The sequence below is a fragment of the Anopheles maculipalpis genome, chromosome 3RL, assembly GCF_943734695.1.
Source record: "Anopheles maculipalpis chromosome 3RL, idAnoMacuDA_375_x, whole genome shotgun sequence".
Taxonomy (NCBI): Eukaryota; Metazoa; Arthropoda; class Insecta; order Diptera; family Culicidae; genus Anopheles; species Anopheles maculipalpis.
The window spans coordinates 66,409,131-66,425,956 of NC_064872.1; the positions used below are offsets into that span (position 1 = coordinate 66,409,131).

Sequence of the window (16,826 nt, forward strand, 5' to 3'; positions counted from 1 at the left end):
TCGATAATTCCCCACCTGAGGTTTAATGCTGCTTACCCAATTCTTTGGTAAGCTTTTACTATATAGGAGAGCTTGAAATCAATTATTTCTATGTCATCAGTGTTTGCCAGGCACTTATAGACTTATAGACGATGGTCCTCGATGGCTTCCACCTCCGAGTCTCTAAGTTCCTTGAACGATTTAGCTATAAGGTAATTGATTTCAATGTTTTCATTAGTGTAGAACTTTTCTTGTATCATTAGTTGAAACCTAAACATTCCGCTTCTTGATTTCTTCAGATACAATTCTAATTATCTTAGGTGTCTCTTGTTCGCGCGCTGTCGTATGTTTTTCGAGAAGCAGTGTAAAATGTATTAACGATAATCAATTAAGGCAATTGTTCGGAGAATGTTTTTGTTTTTACAGCCATGGATAATGAGCTATATTGTTCGTATGTTGTTTAAACATTAAAATGCCCATACTTGGACAAGAATTCCTTGTTTTACAATCTCTCCGTCCTTCGTTTGAGGACATAAATAGGATAGTGGAAAAACAATCTACAAGCACCGTTTCAATTAAGAGTTTTATATCCATGTTCAATTACATCATTTTCATGCAGCAAATTGTACTCACTAAAATTCAGATAATTTCCTTGTAGCGCTGTATAAAACCGATATTGCCTGCAGGACGACGTGTCCATCCGATGGTGTGCAATTTGCAGATACTTTGGACATCTTTGTTCCCGAGATGGTTACTTGCACGGTTTTCAAGCAACCAAAATATGCTAATAACGACGACACATCATCGCTGTGTACTGCAGTGCATTATACCTTTCCTTTCTTTTTGCTGCTCCTTCTAGATTTACTTTGCATTTTTATCGACATATGCACCCTCCTACGAACGGGATGACCTCAATACACCCGTATGCCAAATATAGATAAGTGCATCTAGGGGGGTTGCCCTTTAGCTGTTCTTTCAATTCCCCTCCAACACTTTGGTGAATTGTGTGAAGTGTGCAGCTTAATGACTATATATCGCTTACCTTTTAACCGTCACAGCCCCAGGAACATCCGTATGGTTAGTTTAGCTGTATCTTACTAGTTGGTGTGATTGTTGCGGGCAGTAAAACTGCACAAACGGACAGCAATAAGAAATCTGTTCGGTGTTGGCATGGCATCACGATTTCCTTATTGCAAATCATCTCCATTTCTTGCTATTGCTGAACGTTCGCTTGAACACATTTTATTGTAAGTCAATTACGCTTACAGTAAAATGTAAACGCTTATTATAATTACTTATTACAAATCAATTGGTTGTTCCACAATGTCTTCTGGATGTTCCTTTTTTCATTGAGCACATATTTCTCTAACTCGGACCAAAATGATCTCTAACCCTCCCAAAGATTAAAAACTTGTTTTTGCTAAACTTCAAACGTATTGCTCTTAATTAGTTGACTTCGAGAGCGATATTTCGACAGCCCATTTTGAGCGGTTCTGGTGGCGGATGAAACAGCGAAGTATTCCGATCATCAAATGGTAGTCAGGACTGTGTATCAAAGCTCATCCGAATCTTTCCCTCATAGTTGGTATCAATAGTAGGGATCTAGTAAGCCCGAGTTAGATGACCGGGCATAGCAAAGTCGATCGGTTAAGCCGAGAAATAGAATAGACGCAATTTTTGGAGTCTGAATTTTTGTTCTATGCACTTGGGAGTCGTTACTAAGTTTGTTGTTAGGCCAGTTATGGGCAGAAAAACTAGCTAAATACCCTACAAGGAAAACGTAAAACAGAATAATGCTTGGCTCAGTTCCCGCTAATCTTGACACTTGAATATTAAAGCGCTTCTGGAGGTAACGACTGCATTCTCTCATCCTTTTCGCTCTGAGTTAAAATTTAAACAAAACTTGGACAAATTTCTTCGCTGAAACTAACTTACCCAAACACTTTTAAATCGCTCTGCCAAATTCAATCGTTTTGCCCTTAATTTGTTGCCTTCGAGAGCGTTTAAGCGATACCCTTTTTGTGATAAGATTTTTGACATCAGATTTAAAGATTGGCTTCTGCTCTGGCGAGTCCCAGCTTCATGGGCCCTCGTAATAACAGGTGATCAGCACGAAGTATAGTTGCTCATGCACTAATCGTCTGAAAGCTGTCAAATTTATTCACGTGTCCTTAGCTTTGATTAAATATTACTGATAAATCCTCTATGTAGAACGACGAAGACTTATCATCGCAGTTGTTTTTAACTTTTTCTTTTGTCAAATTTCATTATTTCAATCATTTAAATAGTAATATGGCAAAAGTCACATGAGCAAGCTTAGTTTTAATTTAAGTTTCGTTTTCGCTGCGGGCTTGGTTTTCAATAATTAGCTGTATGTGTGGGCTTCCGACTAAGAAACGTGTGCATTGATTTACAGAATGAAAAATTATTTGTTTGCGAGATATGATCATAATTGGAAGCAAATTGTCAAAATTGTATGTCGTAGTTGAGAAGCTTCACATATTTTATTTTTCCTTCTTACCAGTTGTTCTTCATGTAATTCTTGTTGTGTGTAATGTAATTTTGTATTCTTTTCTTTTCTTTCCTTCCAACTACCGTTTCTCTCTCTTTTTCTCTCTTTCTCTCTCTCTCTCGTCGTGTCATTTGCCAGAATAGTTGATGCAAGCAAATTAGAGTTCCCCCTGTTTTATATTATTTCCTAGCTACATAGCTGCATCAGCTAGTGTCCTTTAGAGATACATAGTGTGGCACAACTTCTTCAACAATACTACTACTACTGCTACTACTACAACAACTACTACTACTGCTACCCTCTGCATGCTTAGCAAAGTTATGTGCATCCGCGCGCGAATCTTGTACTGATGATGGAATATTTCGATGTTTTTATTTACTTATTTTTTATTCGACACAGCCGATGCGGTTGCTGATCGTTTTGTAGGCTGTGTCGCTTCACACAAAGCACACTTGTAAGCGGTGATTGTCGGCAGGACGAGTGTTTTGAAAGATAGAGATTGTGTAGTTTTTTTTTGGTTGCTTTTTTGGATGTGTTTCAATGTATATGTGTGAACCGATGTGTGACAGTGGATAGCGAACAAGCTCTGGCATGAAACGAATGTTTAAAGAGGAACATTACTGCATAATACAGCGAGTGCATAAGGTGGATGATGTCCACCGTATCTAGACCACCACAAACCACCGGTCGCGCGGTCTCTCGATGTAGCGGGGGAAGGTCGTAAAGAGCCAAAGGATTATCACGCTATCACGCCAAGCGATCGGGACCGGCTTTCGGGACCCCGGTGCCATCCAACGGAAGGGTATCGGGAAGATGAACATTCGCTGGAATCTGTCACCGCCGGAACGTAACACCGCCAACAGTAGCCACCATCGTCACCGTCGAGCGCGTCGTGTCGATCGCCGTTCTTACCGTGGTGGTCGTCGGGAAGGGTGTGAAATCGGAGCGGTAGCAGCCAGCACCCAGCAGCAGCCACCGAACCATCATCCCCGGGACGGATGATGAAGCGTACCGAGGACGACACACGTGACGGTAGCAGCTATCAGTTTCTAGACCTTACCGATGCCGGCCAGAATGAGGCGTCCGCACTGATGGGAATTTTATACCCTTCGTCTGACGCTTCTTCCGTTGCACAAGAGCCACCATCTTCTGTCTGTCAGCAAAATTCTGCCCACGGTCACACACCACGCTTAGCATCCGGTCCTTCGATGTCTCGACCGAAGGAGGTTGAACAGCAGCAACAGCCGGCACATGCAAAAGATCACTTCCAGGTTGTGCTTCCGCAAGAGTTGTCACAGTTGAACGGCTTAAATCCTCATGCGCGTGCGTTCGATCCAGTTCCGATCGTTTTTTTGCCCAGACCGATGGCAATTGCTGGTGTAGGCACTAAAGTCTCCCGTACACCGTTCGGTAAAGACTATCCACCGGAATCAGAGCACGTAACACCAGGACCTGGTGGTGGTGGTATGGTGATCGTTCCTGTGCGCAAACATTCGCTAGTTTCAACTCCGCTTCTTGCACAATCAACGCCACCGGTGTCCACTGCTTCGATCGCTGGTAATGTGGGGATTGCTGCCAGATCTTCTGCCCTGCTGTCGTCAGCAGGAGTAGGCGGAGGTTTGCTTCGTACTGCATCGATCGTTTCAGCGTCAGCATCAGCACCACCGCTGCCGAATTTCGGTAAGCGTTGTTGCTTAAAAACCAAACAGACCAAAATATTCGAATCGAATAATATAACTTACCGTTTTGTTGTTGTTGTTCTTCATATGATTAATTTGGCGATTGCTTTTTTTGTTGAATTTATTTTAAGATTGATTGTTCGTTTCTTTTGCGACTGTTTACGCCTGGCTTCTTTGATTTAGTTTAAGTTTATTTTGTTCTTTCTACACATTCCCACAATATACCAATATCATATAAACTGTTCTTTTATATGCACAAATTAATTAAGAAAAACGCGCACACACATACACAAATATTATAGTTTGTTTTAGTTCAACTGCACCAGCTTGTTGCATTTATTGCTCGTATTATATTTATTTTTACAAAACGACCCTTCTTGACTTCCTTTTTGCACGATTTGTTGTTTTGTTTGGAAATGCTTGTGCTTATACGATTAATAAACATATAACTAAATTATGGCTGTCTGTTTCGTTGGAATACGATTGAAATGTGTCTGTTATGATCCTTTTTCTTTTTAATTTAATTTTATATAACTAAACATACGATTGGCCATATGTTGTTATGAGACTTAGGTAGAAAAAAGAAAATATGAAAAATATATGTTAATTTTACAAATTAATCAAGCTGATTTTTTTTCTGTTGAATGAAAAAAAAATGTTATAAAAATACTAAACTATTTGGACATTGCTTACCGGTAAAACAATTTCTAGGATGAGGGGAAAAAAGAACCGAAATAAAACAAGGAAAAACTGGTTTAGGACTACTTTAAAGCGCTTGTAAATGATTTTTCACAAGTTTCACTCACTTGTATCTTTTATATCAGTCGACTGAAAGCTTCTGATCCCGTGGTTTTTCACTAGTTGTTAAGAACTGTCAAATGTTTATTTGTAGACGTGTGGAAAAATCAATACTACAATAATTTAGTAAGAAATGTTTAATAATCGAAAAATAATAAAAGCGAAATTTCTGGTCACACAAACTGAAACTGATTAAAATTGAAATAATTCCTTCAAGTGGCTTCCAAATTGACAGCAAAGCTGCACAGAAATATTTACGAGCGAGCGTTGTTAATATTTCCTTCCAATATCGGAATATTTTCCCACCTGTGGCCCCATCCCGACAGATGGCAAAACCTTTCAATATGCGAAAAAATCGGAACGATGGAACTTGTGCCATGGGCTTTAGTGCAGTTTCACACAGCTGAAATGCGATTTGACAGTTAACATTGAGTGAAAGTTGCATTCGTTTATGAGCGGTTTAAGAATTTTCTAAAATTAATTTGTATCTTTTCATTTCTATTCTATTGTACTTCTATCTGTTGGATACTTTCCGTCCGTATTATTATTGGCACATATACAATTTGTTTAAGGTTGTTGTGCGCTCATTTGTTGTACTACCTTCGATTAGCTTTGTACGCGAGTTGTTTTCTTTTACCATTTTCGTTTAATTTACTTTTGTACGTGTATCTCTCTTTCCTCCTTCGGTGTGTGTGTCTTCCTTTTGGCTCCTTTGGCCCGCCCCTCACGCACCCCAATAAATAGTTTTTAATGTGTTTGTTTTTTAAATTAAAATATTCTTCTCTATTTTATACTTCTCTTGCAGTGAACGAAGGCAACAGTAGTTCGTACGTCATCGATACGGAGAAGGTGCTCGGCAGTGGAGAACAGTGGATCGGTTTTTCGGTCCAGACGACGGCCACGAGCGTCGCAGCAGGAGGAGGAGGAGGAGGAGGTGGAGAAGTCATAGCACGGACTTCCATAGTAACGGCTGCGACTATGCCTCCACACACCAACAATCCGCATCACCTTCAGCAGCAGCAGCAGCAACAACATCAGCAGCAGCAGCTAGGTTCGGGAGCTAACAATCAGCAACAGCAAACAGGTGGACAGCAGCAACCCGGCCAAGGCCCACCCCAAACACAGCCCCACAATGTTGGTGGAAGAAGCGGCGGAGGAGGTGGTAATGGAGCTGGTGGTGGTGTCACTTCTGGCGGGGACACCGGTGGACGAAATGCCGATCGGGAAAATGGCAATCAGCAAATGCAGCAGCAGCAAGCCGTTTCCGTTTCGAACCCGCACCAGCAGCAGATGCTGCCCCACATGTACACCCCAATACCGGCCTCCGCTTACATCCCACCGGCACCGCACGGGATGTATCCGGTGCAGATGTTGCCACCGACCGCAGCCCAGGTACCGAACAACGTGTTCGTGAGCAATTTAACGGCGAACGTCAGTGTTCACGGATATCCAGCGATATCACCGTACCTGGCGACGACTGCCACCCCACCGGGCGCATACATGCAGGCGGACGTTGGAGCCGGTCCCGAGATGCAGCTGATACCGCAGGCACCGGTAACGATGTCGGGACGGGGTACGATGCGCCGTGGTGGACGGAACAATCGGGGTGGAAATAATTCCCGCTCCCGGGGAGGATATGTGCCGCACTACATTCAACAGCAGCAGCAGCAACAACAACAGCAATCCTATCACCATCAACAGCAGCATGCCCAGAGCTATCATCAGAGTCTCGCGCAGCAGCAACAGCAGGGCGTAATGCACCATCAGGGAGGGCAACCGCAGATGCAGCAACATCAGGTGCAGCAGCAACAGTCGCAACAGGGTGGTCAAGGAGGTGTTGGCGGAGGTCAGCAGCAACAGACTCCTCCCACATCTGTCAGTGGAGGTGGCCAACAGTCCCAGCAGCAACTTCAACATCCACCCCAGCAACATACACCCGAGTTGATGCACATCGAAGGTCCACCGATGATGAGTGCCGCCGGTGCTCAGTACGGGAATCTGCATGGTGGGTTCTATCTGCTACCGCATATGCCTCAACACGCCTCCGGTACGCCACTGTTCATGGCTGCGCCCCAGATGCAGATGTACTACAATGCTCCTCTGCACGGTTATCCGAACCTGGTGTATCCGTACATCCCGTCGGACTATCAACTGTACGACGATCCGAAAGGTGATGACGGTGGACCGCCGCACGGTGGCCAGGGACATGATGATCCGGGTGTTCACCCAGGTGCAGCGATGTGGCCCCAGCCGCCTCAGCACCTGACGCTTGATTATCATCCCGAAACGGGTGAATATTTGCCGGTGCACGAAGATGATGGAAGTGGTGCAGCGGCAGGGATGTTACCACAGGGTCCACCACCACAAACGATGGGTCACCACGTGCTGGATCCAAATGTGCCTGGTTTTACGATGCAGTTAGCACCGGCTCCGATCGTTCCGATGCAGCAACAACCTCCGGAAGAGTATCATCAACAGCAACCACAACAGCAGCAGCTTGTTGGGGCTGGATCGCAGCCACAAGTTGAAGATTATAATGGTAACGGACAAATTCCAGTGAGCTCGAATGCATCAGCGTCAGCGATGCACTCTCCAATCGTAGTTACCTCCGTTGCACAGCACAACATTGTGGCGGGAGTTCCGCAACCGGAGGATATAATGGTGAGCGGTGGGTATCTGGTTGGTCCGGGACCTCATCCACCACAATCGATGACGACGATGGAAGGATCGACGGAAGTCTTGATGGTGCCTGCGGAACATCAACCGCATCCGGGTCAGGCACCAACAGGAGGAACCGGTGTTATGGACGGCGCACAGCCGATAAACAACAATTTCCTTGTTGATCCACAATTCTATCAATCGCATCCTCCACCGCCATCGACGCTACAGCAGCAACAATTGCAGCAACAGCCGCAACAACAATATCAACCTGTTCCAACGCAGCCACAAGGAGGCGCTATTACCTGTAAGTACATATATCAGTATATAGTGTAATATACTTGAAGTATACTAATATACTGAAACAAAAATCACTTAGTATATTCCCGGCAGTGATAGCTAAACAAATGATATCTATTCTCCTTATCTTATTCGCACAGTGACGGACTCTCCACCATCAACCACCAATCAATCCTTCCAAGCGACGCAACACACGGTGACAACAACCGGAATTGTTGCCAGCAGTGCGCTTGATGCGAATGGTAACGATACCAACAACAACAGCAGCGCCGATAATCGTAAAGCCGACATAATTACCTCACCGAAGCACGTTGATGCCGTTGTGATGACAAACCACCACACATCGCCACTGCCGTCCAATGTTAGTAGCACCACTACATCATCTCCCCAGCAAAATGAGCGAACGTCGCCAGCGATGACGACGCATCAGCGAGGGTCAGACGGCAGTGTTGCCAGCAAACAGTCGAACGTGTCCAATGTGCCAAACCAGCAGGGATTCCAACAGCAACAGCAGCAGCAGCAACCACCAATACTTGGTTACGCTGCAGCTGTCGCATCACAAGTCCCGCCACGCACTACCCGGCCAGAACAGCTTGAATCAGCGGTCAAGGGTACGCATGAAAGGATGGAGAAACTTTCGTTAAAAGATCAGGATCAAAGGCGGACTACGGTGACTGCATCAGCTTCCTCTGTGGTTGGTGGTGGAGTGAATCCTCAACGGAGCAGTGCCGCGCCGTCGTCGACCGGTCGACATTCGAACGCCGAAAGTGGGTGGGTTAATAATAGCGGCGTCGGACCGAAAAAGGGAACCGCGTCGGTTTCAGTTTCAGCGATACCGAACAAAGAATTTCCGCCCGGTGCGTCCGGTGGTCAACAGAACAAGAGCAACACATCGCCGGTACCGTTCACAACGTTAGTTGGAACTGTAGCGACGGTACCATCGTCGTCGGTCAGTTCGACATCAGTATCTTCCAGCAAGCAGCAGCAGCAGAAACCCTTTCCGGATCACAACCAGCGTCCGTCGAGCGGGGTTAACACCAGCAGTTCCTCGGCAGCTAGCGGGACAATCAACAGTGGGGTAGGAGGAGTTCCCAGCAGCGGTCCGACTACAGTCGTTCCTCCACAGATGGAATCGAAGAAGGTGGAAGCAATTCCTCAGCGTACGATTTCAGCAGCAGCATTAGCGCCTGTGACAACGAGCTCGGTCGGAGCTACAGACGCTACGAAGCAGCAGCAGCACCACCAAGATGTGGTAATTGTACCTAGGCCCACTACAACCGCTACTACCACTTCAAACTCCATAGCTACTAACACTAACACGGTAAAGTCTGCGACCAAAGCACCGGTTGTAATTAACCACCCACTAAACATACCGCCACCCGATCACCCATTAAACATTCCACCACCCATCATTGTGCCCCCGCCACAGATACCACCCGGTGGAGCGCCGCCGCAACCCAACAAAACCTGGGCGAGCCTGTTCCAAACGTCTTCATCGTCGTCGCCGTCGTCGTCTGCGGCATCGATGTTGTCGTCTACTGCGTCCATGGTTCCAGCGGCTCCGGTAGCAGCAGCAACATCATTAGGTGGACCGACATCGGCAGTGACCGTTTCTGCAGCGTCTTCGACGGGAGCGAATGGACCTACAGCAGCAGCACCGAGCACCACCACTACTGGAGCTGGCGCGTTGTCTTCTTCTTCTTCCCAGCAGCACCACCACACACCGGCATCGTCGGGAGTGACTTACGCGGCCTCCGCTAACCGGGGACCGCCAGTTACTACCACTGCGTCCTCTGCGTCGCCATCGTCGGCAAGTACATCGTCCAGTGCCGATGCTGGTTCCTCAGCGGGCGCCAAAAAACCGGTAGCTAAGGTGCAACCGTACGAAAGAAATCATTCGCAGCCGGTGCCTGCACCGAGTGCTCCCATGTCGTATTCATCTGCAGCGGCTTCCACACCGTCCAGTGGAACAGGAAGTTCCGCTAATCAGATGAACATCACCGCCGGCAAAGGAAAGGGTACGCAAACGGCTGCATCGAAGAAGACATCGACAGCTGATGCGAACGCGACAGCGGCAGGTTTCGGACCGGTCATCGGAGATGTGAAGGATGATTTTTCGTTAAAGTTTGGAGGTGAGTGGTGTAACATGCACGATAGCATGATGTGCTAATGCGTGGATCCTAGATTGCTTCTCAAGAGAGAGATCCTCTACCTCCAGAAAGGTTATGGGTTCGAATCTCGGTTATTGAAAAAATCTAATTTGTATATCAGTTACTATAAAGATAAAGAGAAGAAGGATGTGTTTTTCCATTTGGAAGTCAGCGAAATACTCTGTCAATTTGTGGAGTATTTATACGCGTTACACAAATGGTAGAGAATATTTACAGGTTACGTTTCCTGAGTGGGTTACGCCGACCAATCGTTCTGATTGGTTTGTGACTTTACTTGCTAACGGTCGACCTACCCCGTTTCTCGGAGAGTTTGTCCTTTCGACAGAGAATTGATTTTCTCGATGGAAGGTGGCATTAGTTGTTGAAACAAACATTCTTTTTTCTGCTCGTTCTTATTGGAAAACTGGAACCAATGGAATGAAGAACCCCTAGTTAAACGGTTTTCCATTCGTTTCTTTGCAGATTTCCTCAGCGGATACAGCATTGATAACAGCAGCATCAGCATAACTCCACGCGGTTTAATCAATCGGTCCAACTACTGCTACATTAACACGATCCTGCAGGCGCTGGTGGCTTGTCCACCGTTTTATCACCTGATGCGCACGATTCGCAACCTTCCGGCGGCGAAAAATTCTAAGCATCCAAAACCATTCATTGATGCCATGTAAGTGGTAGTTATTTTGTATGACGATCACGAATAACGGATAACAAACTTTTAACGTTCTACTTAATCACTCGTCGTCCCTCTCGTCCCCCCCCCTCCCTCCCCACCAGGTGCTCGTTGGTGAGCGAATTCTCGCAGCTTCCGATACGATCGAAAACCCAGCGCGGTGAGAAGGGCAAGAAAGATGATATACCGGAAATACAAGTTGATACACCGTTCGAACCGACCGTCATCTACAAGATGCTGAATGGCATACGCTCGGACATATTCCAGATCGAGGGCCGGCAGGAAGACGCGGAAGAATTCCTAGGTTGTGTGTTGAATCGACTTAACGATGAGATGATAGAGGCAAGTTATCTGTTTAACCACTTATTTCTTTTTTTTTTAAACATTATGAAAAAAAATCCTAATTTCCTGTGGAGATGTTTTTATTTATTTACAATTGATTATGACGGTCCAATGCCGTATTGTCTGTGGAGATGTTTTGCTGTATTAATTTTTTAAAATTTTATTTACCTGTTCAGAGGTATGACGGTTGACCTTATTATCTTATGTGTATTTTTTAAATTTAATTTAATTTCAATATTATAGTTAATTTCCATATGGCCATGATTGAAAATTTATAAGCTTTTTTTGAATTTATATTAACAGTTTATGAAATTCAACAAAACTGAACAAGGTAATGTGAACGGTGAAGAATCATCCAACGGAGAGGTGCACGGCGAGGAGGACGCTGATGATTGGATGGTAAGTTAGTATAAGTTGGTCTGTAACGTTGAGAGAGGGTGACTGCGATCCGATAGCCGTGTGGCAATGTGCGTCATTTCGGTTTATGGCATTATTGCGAACGAGGAAGCTCGAGTTCGATTCTCGTGTAATAATAAGTGTGTAGGGAAATGAAATTAATTTTCTCTTTCTTTCTGCTTGCTTGCTCGAAGAGAAAAAATATTTACAGGATTTTCCTTTCACTCCGCTATAGCCACTTATTTAGAGTGTCAGATTCTCTCTCTGATCTCTAATGGTAAAATAGTGGGGAAATTAAATGTCACCAACAATTGTGTAGAAATATCTATCTCCACACTTGAGAAATATTTCAAGGAATTGTACTGTTGGACATATATTTATTTTACTTAATTTCTGTTGTTTGTTACACATTTATTTTTGCAACCCCAGCTGCAATACTTAATTTTTAATTTTTATACACTATTCTCTTCATTCCTATAGGTTATTTGTGGCAATCGTAACAAGGGTACGGTAACACGGACCACCGATTTCGGACGGTCACCGATTAGCGATATTTTCCGTGGTAAATTACGCTCCCGGGTGCAACGCGATGGCGTACCGCCGACCTACAACATTCAGCCATTTTTCACGCTTCCCCTCGATATTGAGGTACGTAACGAGTGAATTCATCAGTTAGTGGGGTGTGTTCATGAATCATGGGAAGGAGGTTCATCCGAACACGTGTGTTTTAAAAATAGAATCTATCGTATTCATTTTAGAGAACAGAAGATGAACACAATGTGGGAAATGTACATATTTTGTCAGGCCATAATTGTGATTGCATTTTGTTATATTGAAATAAGTTTTATCATAATTATTTTTTTGTAGTTTAGTCTAAAATGAGCATAATTTCTAAAGGGTGACATCGTATAAGTGATACACTTTGTTTTTGTAATAAAATTGAAACCTGAGCAATACGGTCCGATCATTCTAACGCAATAAAAAAATTAAAACCAGGATAGAATTGTTTTTGGAATCGATTTAAATAACATCTATTGGTAGTACACTTGCGTTTCACTAAGTTTTGTTTCAATTTCTTACCCTATGCTCTTGGTAACGATCCGGAGACGCCTTTGGAAATCAATTTTATAACACAAATAAAGTGTATTACATCCACTACGCCATCCTGCACAATTCAGTAAATATCTCAGTTTAATAGTATTTTTGGTCTGCCAAGTAGACTACTTGCTGGCAATCATATGTCAAAAAAATATATGTATATTTGTCCAAACGTGTAATTATAATATAATTGACTCTTCTTCCGCAGAAAGCTGCATCCGTGAAAGAAGCCCTAGAACAACTGGTTGGCCGTGATGAGCTGGAAGGTGTAACGTGCTCAAAAACGAAGCAGGAGGTAGCTGCGTGGCAGCAAGTAACGCTGGAGGAACTTCCCGTAGTACTTATTCTTCATCTGAAGTGTTTCGATTACAAAATGGACGGCTGTACCAAAATTCTGAAAACGCTGGACTTCCCGATTGAATTGAAGATCGATTCAAGTAAGCAAACCGATTGTTGTGCGATGATTACGACAAGTTTTATTTCCTATAATTTATCTAATTCGTTTGGCGTTTCCTTTTGCAGAACTAATGTCCTCAAAGGGTAAAAGCTATTCGGCCAAGCAGAAGCAGTACAAACTGTTTGCGGTGGTTTATCACGATGGCAAGGAAGCGTCCAAGGGCCACTACATCACCGACGTGTATCATTCCGGGTACGGTAGCTGGATTCGGTATGATGACAGTATCGTTAAGCCGGTCCCGGAGTATAACGTGTTGCGTCCGCGTGCTCCCCGGGTGCCGTATCTGTTGTACTACCGTCGAATGGATACCCAGAGCCATGGCTCAAACAGTGAGCATCACCACCGTGGTGGTGGTGGAGGTGATGGTATTGGGGGTGGTGGAGCAGGTGGCGGCGGTGCTGGTGGTGGCGGCGGTCGTGGAGGTTCATCCCATTCGAACGCTTCCGAAAGAAATGATCGTCAAAATGTGCAACATCATCATCATCATCACCATCATCACGGCAACGATCATCATCATGGTCGCGGAACGAGTGGTGGTAGTTACGGTGGTAATGGTGGTTACGGAAGTGGTGGTCACGGTAACAGTGGTGGTAGTCATTACGGTAGTGGAGGGGGACAGGGTAACAGTGGCCATTACAACAACTCGAAGTAAAACGAGAGAGATAGAGAGAGAACTTAAAGAAACAATTAACAACGAAGCGCGAAGAAACTAGTACGAAGAACAACGCTTGCAAATGATGCGATACTAATCATCACGCGCCAAATAAGTTCTGTGCGTAAGTTTGGCTGTAAGCCGATGTTGCAAACCGTGTGTACTGGCAAACGATATAATAGAACGTTTTAAACATTTGACACAGTGTGTTTGCTGCCCAATTCGCCCATAGTGCCGTGTATGTGTGTGCATATGGTTGGTGTAACGGATCTCTAGTTCAGTGGCCAGTGAAAGTCGTATGGAAGAAAGTACCCCAAGAAGCTGCTGTTGCATCCTGTTGCGTCCGGTCCTTCGAAACGAACTTCATCTTTTATCATCTGCCTAGGATACGATGACACAAGGGATGGGATGCTGTTTACCAAGAGTTCCAAAATACATCGTATTACGATCGAATATTACTGCCACGCTCTCTATCCAGCTAGATGCGAAAATTGTGTGGAGTGGCTTCGTAGAGGAAAATGGTAAGTGTCGAAGAAATGAATTGAAACAAATGCAAAAAAGCCAAGTCGCCTAGGTAAGGCGTAAAATCGAATTATCTAAAGAAAAAAAAAACAAACAAACAAAACTGTACCGTTGTAAAACATTGTAGTGCAGGAATTTAGAAAGGATAGGGTTTGTTTCTATTTTGTTTTCATCCATATTTGTTTACCTGTAATGGTGTAGCTTAGGGTAATAGTCAATAAGTAATGTTGTCTCCCAATTAAAACCTGGTTAGAAAGAACGGGGAGCACGTGCTTGAAGGTGCATAAAACACATGTTAGGTAATACACGGATGGACTTCAATAGTGGCGGAATTGGCAAATGAATTCACCTTGGAAAAACAAATACAAAACACAACAAAAATTGCTAACAATTTAAAACCACATAGAAGATGCAAATACAACCCAAAACTATAAAATGTTTGAGGTGATAGAAGAACCATTTGCCCTAGCTATCGGATGTATGAGGTGTAGCAAAGTGCCGGTAGTACATGATGTTATTGCGAACGAGTCGTGCCAAGTCACTACCGATGCTGTATATATGTTAGGATGTAGTTGTTACAGGCAGCGTAATGATGTTACTAACACACACTCAACTAGTAGCAACTGTTCGTTTGGGAGGAGGTAGCATGATTTGAACTGTATGCTGCCAAAATTCATCTCGAGCTGCTTCCTCCCAAAACTATCAGAAATGCAAAATATTTATACAAACACACAAAACAGACAAGTAAAATGAGGTAAATATACACGTTTACGAGTAAAGGAGAAAACAAACGCGTACACCACCCCCCACACAGTGGAAAACTTCTGATCGCGCCAAACATTGTTACATACTCGTTGATATTCAGTTAAAAAATTCCCCCAAACACCCGCATAAAAAAGCTAGCAAAACAGAACGAAAAGAAAAAACGAACGACATTACATATATGTTTTAATTCTGAAAAAAAGGAAGATTGCGCGGCCTCCTCTTTTCAATCCTATTTTTGTATCGTGTTTGTGTTGCTTAGGTGTGTTATAGAAAGCAACGCTTATGTAGTAGTAATGTTAACAATGTTATCATAAATATATTTTCATAAAAAAATCATCTGCCTGAGGGCTTCTAAATAGTCGGTATTTAGAAGCTGACTGACATTGATGTGAGCGTAACAAAAGGTATAATATGTAAATAACTGCTACTGCAGCTCTGTATAAACCAACAAAATTATCCAAGGCAATGAATGAACATACAATGTGTAACACATCCGTATTTCTCACCTTTAATAGTCCTATCAAATCCAGTGTACATAGATTACGCATGCATCTGTATAGTGTATAGGATGTAAACTGAAATTAAATTTATGTTATTTTGGCAAGTATGATAACATACAAAAAAAAAAAAAAATACACAAAACGAAAGGATAATAAGATAACTGCAAGCTCTGTTATTCACTTGACAATGCGATTAAGTGCTGTAAAAAATTCGATTAAGTGCTGTTTTCGATTAAGTGCTGTAAAAAAACAATATTAAATCCAATTGTTTTTTTTTTCTCGCATGATAATTTACCCGCTTGATTTTCATTTTTGGTGGTCATTTTGCGATCCAGGGTCAGGATTAATTTCAGTAAAAGTAACAACTTTATATTTTAACGAACTTAAGAATGCATCGATTCTCAGACCCGCACACTACTACAGCGATGTTTGCGACTGTGTGTCAATGGCGATGTAACTGGTATTGATGCATAATAATACGAAAAACCCCACACACACGTACACACTTCATATGATATAATTTTTTTTTTAAATTGAAAGTGGTGGCAAAATTTCATGCAAACGAAGGAAGAAACTATGGTTTAGGGTTAATAGCAATATGCGTGTGTGTAGTTGAAGTAAAGTCACACGAGTCACATGTTATCTAACCAAATACATATGCACGTACAGCATATGTAGCTAGGAATCAGAGATATGTTGCAGCGGAGCGAACGTCGTAAGCAAACGCTTATAAATAGAAAGAGGGCTGTGTATAAAGTTAATCATTACGGTAACACGGATCGTATTTTGTAAAGCAGATAGAAGAGCCAGATAAAAAAAAAGAAAAACAGATCCACACCACACACTAAATACATCAAACTTTTAAGTGAGGAAGGAAATAATGCAAATAATGTTTAGGCTCGTAGGCATTGTTCCGTCGGTGCAGTGATGCATGCAGGTCAGGTTTACTTTTAAGGGCTAGTCATATATTTTGCTGCGCTGTCGTCACAGTGTGTGTAATGATAGTCATTTTCATAAATGAATCACACAAACATATTAAGTTGAGTATTTGGCGAGCCTTCATTCTTCGATTCTATAAATGCGCCCGAGAGAAGGATTTTATACACATGTACCGTAGTGACAGATCAACTTCCAGCTAAGAGCGTGCATTAAAATCCTCAAAGAGAAAACAGTAGTGTGTAGACAAGCTGCGAAGAGAAGGAATATCTAGTACCACGAACCACAACAATGTCCCACACTTTAGCAATGCATGGAAAACAGTAGTAACGTTTTTGATGAGTGCTTTAAAGCAAAATAAAAAAAAAACATCCCCATTACAGTTTTGTGT

At 43.4% G+C, this 16,826-nt stretch overlaps 1 protein-coding gene across 1 annotated transcript; it reads left to right on the plus strand.

Moving 5' to 3' along the window:
- The first annotated feature begins 3,463 nt into the window (after positions 1-3,463).
- On the plus strand, positions 3,464-13,714 carry LOC126561287 (protein bunched, class 2/F/G isoform). Its single transcript, XM_050217316.1, has 10 exons — positions 3,464-4,171; positions 5,774-7,933; positions 8,067-9,247; positions 9,356-10,058; positions 10,560-10,761; positions 10,872-11,109; positions 11,413-11,508; positions 11,986-12,153; positions 12,812-13,040; positions 13,126-13,714. Exons 1-10 carry the CDS (start codon positions 3,490-3,492, stop codon positions 13,710-13,712), a joined length of 6,246 nt encoding a protein of 2,081 aa, XP_050073273.1. The 5' UTR covers positions 3,464-3,489; the 3' UTR covers positions 13,713-13,714.
- Positions 13,715-16,826: the final 3,112 nt, after the last annotated feature.

What these genes read in the sequence shown, in the direction of transcription:
- LOC126561287 (XM_050217316.1), top strand. Translation starts at nt 3,490, where the DNA reads ATGATGAAGCGTACCGAGGACGACACACGTGACGGTAGCAGCTATCAG. An exon ending in TTAACGATGAGATGATAGAG is followed by an intron (nt 11,110 to 11,412) that starts GCAAGTTATCTG and finishes TTATATTAACAG; the next exon opens with TTTATGAAATTCAACAAAAC. An exon ending in AGGACGCTGATGATTGGATG is followed by an intron (nt 11,509 to 11,985) that starts GTAAGTTAGTAT and finishes TCATTCCTATAG; the next exon opens with GTTATTTGTGGCAATCGTAA.